Genomic DNA, 11654 nt, shown 5'->3' on the forward strand with positions numbered 1-11654 from the left:
TCTTTATATGTGACTCGATTCGTTTTAAAGTCGCGCACGCGCTCCCTCCTATCAGGAGGCTAGGGCGATGCCCCTCGTAGAAGGCTTTGTACTGTGGAAGTTAATGAACCATACCCTTGGTCCAACTCACTTGTGGAGGAGTTCGGAATGCCGTCGTCTCGACCTACGCCGCAAGTAGCGACGCTCCAATCCACTCGGCCACGAAGTATTCTTGATACGTAAACTGGCAAAATGCTGGCTAGAATCATAGAACAAAAAGGAATTTTGTGATCTTTCTATGGTTAACAAATTAGCTAATGACTTGGGTAAATGGAAAAATCGTAGTTATATTTTCCTTACAAGTAGATACATCGTCACAGGTAGACAATAAAGCTCGTGGAAGAAAAAGGAAGAAAGTCATAGTTACATTATCAAAAATTTTAGCCAGCATTCTGACGATCAATGTAAATTATCAGTAGCATTACTAGGTTTTCGAAAATGGGTCATGAATGTAATGACCGTGTTTTTTTATTGCAAATATCGTGACATGGGCAACGTGCCTATAACCCAGTCAGGTGAAGTAGTGTATAAGCAATCGTTTCATCCTTTTTAATAAAGGAGAGCTATGACCGAATCAAAGTAAACATTTACAACCAAAAGAATAAGGAAATAGGCAAGAATTGGTTTACCAACAGATGGTTAATGAATGGAATAGACTTAGTAACCATCTAGTGAGCGCTGAAACTATTGACAGTTTTAAGAGAAAATGAGATAACTTCATGGATAGGGATGACAGTTGGTGAGGGACATGGAACAGCCTAGTGTAGGTCTTATGGTCTCTTGCAGTCTCTTCCATTCTTATGTCCTTAATTGCATTACCTAGACTTGATGGATGGGTTGATTGGGGACACTTCTTCCTCCGGTACAGGATTTCAGTATCCGGGAGTGGATCAAGCAAGGAGCTCCGCCGCAGAAGATTCTGGTAGGAATGCCCACTTACGGCCGCTCCTTCACGCTCGCGGACCCCGACAGCTTCGACATCGGGGCCGAGGTGACCGCCGGCGGAGATGCAGGTCGATACACGCTCGAGGAAGGATTCATGTCCTACTATGAGGTAAGGCTTCAAACGGTTCTCAATAAGGACCCGTGGGGACTTTGGGAGTCTCCAGAGGTCTTCCAGTAGGTCAGAATAGCAGGTCGATACAAGCTCAAAGAAGGATTCATGTCCTACTATGAGGTAAGGCTTCAAATGGTTCTCAACAAGGACCCGTGAGGACTTTGGAAGTCTCCAGAGGCCTCCCAATAGGTCAGAATAGCAGGTCGATACACGCTCGAAGAAGGATTCATGTCCTACTATGAGGTAAGGCTTCAAACGGTTCTCAACAAGGACCCGTTGGGGATTTTGGGAGTCTCCCAGAGGCTTTCCAATAGGTCAGAATAGTAGGTCGATACACGCTCGAAGAAGGATTCATGACCTACTATGAGGTAAGGCTTCAAACGGTTCTCAACAAGGACCCGTTGAGGACTCTGGGAGCCTCCAGAGGCATCCCAGTAGGTCAGAATATACACGGTGTTAAGGTGGTCACTAGCAATTGTAGCTTTTTGATATGTTCATCACTTGTCATCCAGGCTTGACCATTTGTTACTATGGATTATTACACTGGGTTTAACGACTTCTGTCTACCCATGCTCCTGTAGCAGTTTTATATTGTGTATCTTGTATATCATTTCTACAAAGATCTAACCCTTTCATCCATCCAAGAGGTGACATCGGTCTGAAAATGTTATGAATTTCACCCAACTTAACTATGCCATTACAAGAATAAGAACATTTGTGAAATAGCTCACCATGTTAAAATGTTTATCTGATTCTACTCTTTCTATTTATTTTATATTTTCTGAGGGTATTTGGGGACACTCTCTCATTCTCTCCTTCACTCCAGGTCTGCGAGTTCCTGTTCCAAGAGAACACAACTCTCGTTTGGGACAACGAGCAGCTCGTGCCTTTCGCTTACCGCGGTAACCAGTGGGTCGGATTCGACGACGAACGCTCCCTTGCCGGGAAGGTGAGACAATTCTTCAGCGGTGTTCATAATATCACTATAAACTGATAGCACTATTCATACTATCAGTGTACCTAACAATAGTAATGTCATCTATACTAACAGGATTTTCTATCACTGATAACCTTATAAATAAACGTGAGGTACTATTATCTTCTTTCGAAGTGGGTGATTCTTTCCTTTTTGATCCGATTGCCTCCAGTCAGCTTGATTCGTGAACCTCCGTTGTAATGTCTCAGTATAAATAAGTTGTGGGATGTTGATTAACTCTTTAACGTATTTTCCTTCAGTTCTGGCCACGTTCAGATTGATTTATATACCTATTCAGTTGCAAACTTCAAATGGTCATTATCAATAAATGGTCAAAAAAATTCAAATGGTTATTATCACTGGTAATACCAGAATATTACCAATAATTAATAATTGCTTGAATCCTTTTGCAAAAGGAGACTCGTGCCAGCAACACCATCTTTAATCCAAAAATAACTTTAATTATAGTAGAGAGAAACAGCAGTGCTGTGCTGATCGTAGCTCCATACAAAAATCGGCCAGAATATGTGTTCAATAATTTGGGCAAAAGTCTTTGATAATAGATTACATTGCATATGTAATTACTACAAATTGTTTACAAGAATAAAATATACGTGACATTACAATTACTGAAAAGGAATATTATTTACATAATAAATGTATAAAGATATGTATGTTACAATTGAAGGGTGACTATAGCAAATTCTACTGCGAAAGGCTTGTCGCTCACTGCAACCTTCTTTCGCCTTCTTCAGGTCGAATGGCTCAAGGAACTTGACCTAGGAGGCGTTATGATCTGGAGCGTCGACATGGATGACTTCAGAGGCAACTGCGGTGGGGAGAAATACCCTCTGCTGAAGACGCTCGTCAACAGCCTGGGCAACTATAGCGTCCCTCTCTCTTACGAAGGGCCCTACGAGGATACTGGCACTCTCAATGGAAAATCGGCTAAGAAAGATCGTAAGTATTTGGATGTTTTATGGTCGTTCCATTGCATCTGGACGTATTTCCTAGGACCAATGACGCCCCTTGCATATTTTGTTTAAGCTGGTAAAGCACAACTTACGAATGAGATTCTAAACAGAACCGGTCAACCGTTCAATTAGAAACTATTCTTGAAATTCTTCTTCATCCACTTTACCTTAGTTGCTTAATTTGTATATGGATGAGGTTAGGCGGGAGGTAAACACAAGGGTTTGGAGCTGAGAGTAGAAGGAAGTGGGAGTTGAGACAGTTGTTGTTTGCGGATGACACTTCGCTTGTAAATTATTTTGGGGAGAGGCTGAAGAAATTGGTGACGGAGTTTGGAAGAGTATATGAGAGAAGAATCAAAGGTAAGGTGATGTGATGTACATAGGGGAATGGATGTCAATGAGTTGGAGGTGAGTTTAAAGGAAGAGAGACTGAGAGAAGATGGAGTTTTAAATGTTTAGGGTCACATGTAGCAGAGAATGGAGGAATGGAGGTGGAGGTTGGAAAATGAATAAATGTCTAGGGTGAATAAAAATGTAATGAAAATTAAGTCTTTGGGGGTAAGTCCAAAGAGAAGACTATACTTAGGAATAATTGCGTCTACGATATTGTATGGGTCAGAGACATGGAATTTGAAGGAGGCAGAGAAAGGAGAAACCTTAACGTGCTTGAGATGAAATGTTAAGAACTATGTTGGAGGTTACATGAATGAATAGAGTGTGAAATGTGGAGATGAAGCAGAGTGGAGGTGGAAAGAGAGCTGGCAGACAGAATTGATTAAAAAATGCTCGGATAGTTTGGGCGTATGGAAAGAATAAGTGAAGAAAGGTTAGCGAGTGTGGGAAGTAGAGAAGTATGGAATAAAGTTGAGGGGGATGATCAAGAATGAGGTGGATGGATGGGGCGAAGTGTCTGTTGAACAGGACGAGATTGGTCAAGAGACAGGCGTGGGAGGAGAGTAATTGTGAATAGATAAGGAGATGACGCAGCTTGGTCGAAAGCTCCATGGAACGTATGGCCCGATCTATGGGTAATATGTAGGGTCACCAAAATCATCGAAGTTTCAGGATTCAACAGACTATAAGATTTATTTTCGACATTTCATATTATTTTGTACGCTAAGAGTCTTGATATTTCCTGTAACTTCTCTAGATACTCTTTTTCTTTTGTAAATTTTTTTTTCCAATTCTCTTTATTTCTTCTATGATTATATTGGTGATTTTTCTCTCCTCAGCTGCTGTGGTTACCTGTGACGAGTCTGACGGTCACATCTCGTACCACGCCGATCTGAACGACTGCACGCGTTACTACATGTGTGAAGGAGAGCGCAAGCATCACATGCCTTGTCCGCACAACCTCGTCTTTAATGCCGGCCAGAACGTCTGCGACTGGCCAGAAAGTGTTGCAGAATGTCCAGCAGCTCTTCCTGTGCCTCCACAGGTGACGTAATACAAACGATCCGGGGTAGCCACAACACGGAGGATAAAAAAAGAAAAAAAAAGTGTAGTTTTACCTGAGGTATGCAAGGAGAATGAAAATACATGTAATCAAACATATACAAAACGCGTTAGGCTGTCGCGGAGGTCGTGGTGCCTGGCGCTTGCAAAATAAAAATCAATATCTATTCTTCTTTCCTCTCCGCAACGCAAGTTTATCGTCTACCGGATTTATGTTACGTTTCTTGGAATGTTACAGTTAGAAGTTAGGTGATTATATAATAGGTTGAACTGACTCTTATAGACTTAAAGTATATACTGTAGTGATAACTATGTGGAAGTAAATAATATACGCTATGTTTATGCAGATGTAAACACGTGTTTATTTAACTTTTTGTTCTATGGGGGGCAAGAGAACAAGTATATTATCTGTGTACGAATTGTGATATATATGTTTAGTTTTTTAGCGTTACCGCTCGTGTATTTCCATGATTATGGAAATACATCTGCGGTAGAGAGCTGGCAATACTATCCTTCAAAACATAATAGAGAAAAGTATAAATAGAATAATAAATGATTATGATAAAAAATGCATATTAGCGGAAGAGTACTTTGGGTGGTGATGGTGTCATGAATGGGGATGTCCTCCATCCCTTGTTTTTTTTTTTTTTTTTTTTTTAATGAATGCATGTTGCCAGGATCATGCATCTGGGACATACATTAAGAATAAATAAACAAAAAGCAAAAAACAAATAAAACTCAAATCACCATTTCCCACAAAACGAGATAGCATGGCAAAAGAGAGAAATCCTTTCCCTCTTCACTCATATAACTCCTTTCATGCCTTCCTGTTTTAAACCATGAGCAAACTGCACCTCATTTCTTTCCCCATAAATACTGCTATGTTTTTCCTTTAGTGCACCTTTCTCATGGAACAGATCGTCCCTATCTTTATCACCCACGCACGTTTTCGCTTGTTCGACATCCTGACCAAGAGGCTCTAAGGTTCCATTCATCTGTCCTTTGCACTCACTCCTAGCACATCAGGTTTATGACCTTCGAGGATGTCTGCTTTCATCTATTCTTACAACATGACCACGCCACCTTAACTTGGCATGTTCTACTTTCTCCCACGTCCGTTTGTGTCCCTGTCCTTTCATGAACTCTGTCACATACACAGCATTCATCAAGGTTCCCATTTTCACTGCCCCCAAACTATTACGTTTTCTCAGCTTACATTCATCATTCAGGCTCCACTCTCATACATGACAACCGGCGAAACTGTTGTTTCGTATTTTCCTTTTTTTTCAATAACTTTCTGTTATTTCTTCGTACATCTTTCACCTTCTCTCTCACCCTTACTCTATGTCCAATCTCTTCATTCGTCTCAACTTTAATGTTTCCAATCACAGAGTTCTGTAACATTGTACTTGCTCCATTCCTTCTATATTCAACTCTTTATCAACCTTGTGCCATCTTCTCTTGGAGAACACCATAATCTTTCTCTTAGGTACATAAATGTTTAGTTTCATTTTCAATTTTCTTCTCTAACATGTCTTACCAAACTCATTCACCAGCCTCTGTAGTTAAGTACTCTAACTGCCAATATATCAGTATCATCTGCATATACAAAGCTGTTATCATTTGTTTTAACTCATTTCTTTACACAGTCACTTTTTTTTCATTCACGTCTCTCATTACTACATAAAAAAAACTACGGTGACACTGCGCCTCACTGCCTCAAATCTACCTTGATTTTTAAAGTCCCGATTTCCTTACTGTCTACTCTCACTAACTTTACGTTCTTCATAAAAAACCCTCATTTTTCTCTAAACATTTTCCCAGTCTCCATACATTCTCATTATCTCCCATAGTGCTTTTCTATCTACTCAATCATACGCCTTCTCCAGATCCATAAGACACGAATGATATTGCTTCCTTGTCTTACATATAACTTCTTCCTTTATGAAAATTAGACTTGTTCTTCTGTCAGGTTTGCTGCCATCATATGAATCCTATAAACCTTATCTTTGATTATCTTAACGCTATATTTACATTTTTCTTACATTTAAGCTTTCTTCCTTCTCCATATGTTTTGCACAATGCAAGTTTTCTTCCAGATTTCAGACGCTCTCTCTCATAATATACATTAAACACCATTTCCAGCTATTCTGTCTTGCCCTTATTTTCAATTACCTTCATACTCACCTCAAATCTCACTGTTTTCGACATTATTACTTCCCACTGCAAATTCTACCTTTTGATTAATTTGTCTCTATTCTCTTCTTCATTCATTCATGCGTAATCCAGCCTCTTTATGGCAATGACTAAATGGCCTTGGCTAGTTCGAAGCCTCGAAAGAGATGTCATGGTAATTAACCCGATACTTTCCCGGGGCCCTCGAGTAGCCAAGATATGTAATCTCTTTTTCAACCGCTCAGCGGAAGTCACCGACAGCTATATTCTTCTTTCAGTCAGATTAAAAGAATGATTTTTCCTCTAGGGAATCGAAACAGGGACCACAATACCCCTCACCTTCGACTTGGTGACCTCGGTTGTCGAAAAGCCTCAATAGAAAGTGCCGTAGTACTTTTTTCAATCAATTCCATGGTAGTCACCCAATGAATATATGCTTGTTTCAGACATATTGGATAAAAGAGGTCCTCGACACCCGAGGTTACATCGTCGGGGATTAGAGATATATATCATGAATAGTAATACATGTTTGGTATTATAGGTTTGCTGTGACTGGACATTTATCCATTGCTGTACTCTCACCTTTGTTATAATTGATATGTTAGCCTATCAGCTCTCATTTCCATGTGCTCATCTCGTGTCCATCTTGCGATATGTTGTAAAATAAATGTACATATGGTTTGTAACTACTGGTTTCATTCCTTGCCTTGTGGGAGTGGGGTTGTGTGTGTTTTCTTAAGTCTGCCCAATCACTTATTACATTTGTCGTATCTTGCCGATAAAATAACACTGATAAAAAAAGATCAACGAAAGGTGAGGACCTTTCGTTCAACTTGCATTTCATATTCTATGTCTGGAAAGATCGGGACATGCTCCTTAGTATAGATCATATACATACATACATACATACATACATACATACATACATACATACATACATACATACATACATACATACATACATACATACATACATACATACATACATACATACATACATACATACATACATACATACATACATACATACATACATACATACATACATACATACATACATACATACATACATGTGTGTGTGTGTGTGTGTGTGTGTGTGTGTGTGTGTGTGTGTGTGTGTGTGTGTGTGTGTGTGTGTGTGTGTGTGTGTGTGTGTGTGTGTGTGTGTGTGTGTGTGTGTGTGTGTGTGTCTGTGTGTGTTCGTGAGCGCGTGAAAGCTGGAAACGTAACTGCTAATGAATAAATTTCATATAAAGAATAAAAAAAAATTACTGAGCAGTTGCTGAATGTAGAGAATGACAGGGAGAACTGACTTAGAAGAGGTACCTTGCCAGGAAGTTTCGCTTGATATAAGCAGTAGAGGAAAAAGGGAGAGAACATTGAAAAAGCTAAAGAAAGGTAAAACCATAAAATCAGTGGAAGTAGCAAAAGAACTGGTGCTCGTATGTACATTGGGAGATGGTTGTTGAGACTACAGAAGGCTGTGCAGATACCAAACTACTAAGAGGAGATCAAGATTTGTACAAGAACACATTTTTTATTTTTTTTTGGGGGGGAGCGAGTGTTAGAAAGTCCTGAAGACAACGGAACACCTACAGAACGTGACAAGACGGATTAAAGATAAGAGACGAACTTTACGGATAAGAAGTTCCCAATTCAGGTTAAGAAAGCGGAGGGTTGCAATATATTTCTTCTCAGATATCCAGTGCTTCTATCCTTGGGGACAATATCGCGCCGGAAACGTGGGGTCATAAAACTGGCAAAGGAGAGATTTAGGAGGAAGACAAAAGAAAGCAAATTGAAAAGGAAAAGAGCAAATTACAATATTGGGAACTGATCAAAGACAACTAAGGCTAGAAATGAGCCTCAAATATTTCAAACACCAAGATCATCTACACAACTTATGACTCTTGTTCCTTCAACTCACGGCAGGAGCCATACTCCCAAGCAAGAGAAGAAATCACATATACCAATGAAATTCCATTGAGAGCCTCCAATACCACTGCTAATTTTAGGTAAGCAAGGTTATGTTACAGGTCAAGTAAGGTGTCCCCCCATCTCCCAGAACACACATTGTAAATAATCCTTTGTGTCCACCTTTTGTAAAAAAAAAAATTCTACCTAAGGCTGGAAAGCTGAGATCAAGACACTGGTAGTCAATTCTGATGAAGGCAGAAGAGCAACAACAGAAACTAAAAGACAGAGGAGACTCGAGAGTAGGAACCAGCTGAGGATCCAGCTATCACCAGCTGCCCAGTTTGTCGCAGAACATTCAGGACCCGGATGGGGGTCCACGGTTACTACAGAACACTACGCTTGGCACATCAGTCTATTTGATTCTAATTCGTTATTAGTTATATGCCAATTTATCATTATTTACTATTTACCTGTTTGTTTGTTGTTTGACTGTACCTATGCGTTTATGTATTTTATTTGATATTTACATTATTATAGTTTTCATTTATTTATCTATTATTATCATTGTGATTTTTTTTTCGCATTCGACCTAGATATGGACCAAAAGGTCTCCTGTCGGCATGCTCCGCCTTTGTAATCCTTTGTAATCAATGGATGTCGGAATCTTCTGGAAAGACGTGGAGCCCACAATGCTTTCCTGAGGATGGCAGTGATTGGTCAAAAGATGTCTAGAAATAGGAGGTTGATAGCTCAAAATGAGTTGTGGACTTCTCAACAAGCAGCCTTCATTAACCGTGCTTTTAAATATAAAGAAAAGCTTCTGAATAAGCTCAAAAATGTTTGTGTAGCTACTAACTTTTACTAATCTTACATTCAACATGGACTTCTCCTATGCATACATACATACATACATACATACATACATACATACATACATACATACATACATACATACATACATACATACATACATACATACATACATACACACATACACACATACACACATACACACATACACACATACACACATACATACATACATACATACATACATACATACATACATACATACATACATACATACATACATACATACATACATACATACACACCTAGATGTTTACTATTACCAATATAAGTGGTTGCATGTGACACCACACGACCTGTAGCTTTGAAGAACAGTTTAGCATTAAAGGGGCTATCACACTGGGCTTCCACGAGCTTCACCAGCGCCGAGAGTCGAGAGTTCGTTCGAGTTAAAACGACTTCGGTTACAATATTTCCTTTCTGAAATCTCCAAATATCAAATTATCTTTCCGTCATATATATAGTAAAGCTTTTATGTATTGGATGACAGTGGCACAGGACCGTAGAGTCTAGAGGCATTTGGTGCTAGCGGTGAGGGGTCAGCAAGTGGCCCGACCACCACCGGAGTGAGAGTGAGTAATATAGTAAAGCTTAATTATGAACTAAGATATTGTAAACCTATACTAATGATAGACATACTGTTGAAAAATTCTTAGAGAAGTCTAGATTTCTGTAAGCAAAGTCTTATTCTAGTTATTTAAGTGGAGGTTGGAGATAGGTTGTCAGAGGAAAAGTAGTCCAGTTTGATAGCCCCTTAAGCTGCATCATATCAATTACAACTAAGAGATTGTAAACCTATACTAATGATATACATACTGTTGAAAAATTCTTAGAGAAGTCTAGATTTCTGTAAGCAAAGTCTTATTCTAGTTATTTAAGTGGAGGTTGGAGATAGGTTGTCAGAGGAAAAATAGCCCAGTTTGATAGCCCCTTAAGCTGCATCATATCAATTACAACTAAGAGATTGTAAACCTATACTAATGATATACATACTGTTAAAAAATTCTTAGAGAAGTCTAGATTTCTGTAAGCAAAGTCTTATTCTAGTTATTTAAGTGGAGGTTGGAGATAGTTTGTCAGAGGAAAAATAGCCCAGTTTGATAGCCCCTTAAGCTGTATCATATCAATTACAACTAAGAGATTTTAAGCCCATGCAAATGTTAGACATATTGCTGAAATATTCTTAGAGAAGTCTAGAGTTATTTAAGCAAAGTCATTCTAGTTATTTAAATGACGGTTGGAGATAGTTTGTCAGAGGAAAAATAGCCCAGTTTGATAGCCCCTTAAGCTGCATCATATCAATTACAACTATGAGATTGTAAACCTATACTAATGATAGACATACTGTTGAAAAATTCTTAGAGAAGTCTAGATTTCTGTAAGCAAAGTCTTATTCTAGTTATTTAAGTGGAGGTTGGAGATAGGTTGTCAGAGGAAAAATAGCCCAGTTTGATAGCCCCTTAAGCTGCATCATATCAATTACAACTAAGAGATTGTAAACCTATACTAATGATATACATACTGTTGAAAAATTCTTAGAGAAGTCTAGATTTCTGTAAGCAAAGTCTTATTCTAGTTATTTAAGTGGAGGTTGGAGATAGTTTGTCAGAGGAAAAATAGCTCAGTTTGATAGCCCCTTAAGCTGTATCATATCAATTACAGCCGGAAGTTTGTTGTGACAGACACCACTTCTTTTTGGATAGAAGTTAATTTGGAGCTACGGTAAGTATACTAGGGTAATTTAGAAAAGAAAGGACAAATGAGAAATTAGGTGATGGAAGTAAAACGAAGACGATCTAGGAATTGATTTACTCTAACGTTTCGACCAACTTGCTCTTCTTCAGAGAGATGCACAGAAAGATTTTACATGGGTTTCAATTTATATCACTCCTATGAGGCACTCGGTCACGAGGACACTTGGCAAAGGTGGCTAGTGTCCTCGTGTTGGCCGCGACAAAACGGGTCGTGCACGGGACAACTGGTCGCCGCTCGGGCGCTGTAGCCTGACCGAGTGCCCTATAGGAGTGATATAAATTGTAACCCATGTAAAGACTTTCTGTACATTTCTCTGAAGAAGATCAAGTTGGTCGAAACGTTAGAGTAAATCAATTCTTAGATCGTCTTCGTTATACTCCCGCTACGGCGATCTCTCATAATAGGGTACCTTACCTTACCGTCGTGCCATATCCTC

The 11654-nt window shown here is 39.2% G+C and overlaps 1 protein-coding gene across 1 annotated transcript in view; it reads left to right on the top strand.

Moving 5' to 3' along the window:
* Cht7 (chitinase 7) overlaps window positions 1–5491 on the top strand; it is a 159514-nt gene extending 154023 nt beyond the window's left edge. The window contains exons 16-19 of the mRNA XM_076187065.1: window positions 908–1093; window positions 1923–2045; window positions 2828–3032; window positions 4279–5491. Coding sequence (XP_076043180.1) covers window positions 908–1093; window positions 1923–2045; window positions 2828–3032; window positions 4279–4493 — 729 coding nt within the window. The 3' untranslated portion in view covers window positions 4494–5491. The remainder of the gene's footprint in view (window positions 1–907; window positions 1094–1922; window positions 2046–2827; window positions 3033–4278) is intronic.
* Window positions 5492–11654: the final 6163 nt, after the last annotated feature.

The sequence above is a fragment of the Oratosquilla oratoria genome, chromosome 6 (genome assembly GCF_046742065.1).
Source record: "Oratosquilla oratoria isolate Oo_2021 chromosome 6, ASM4674206v1, whole genome shotgun sequence".
In the NCBI taxonomy this organism is placed as follows: Eukaryota; Metazoa; Arthropoda; class Malacostraca; order Stomatopoda; family Squillidae; genus Oratosquilla; species Oratosquilla oratoria.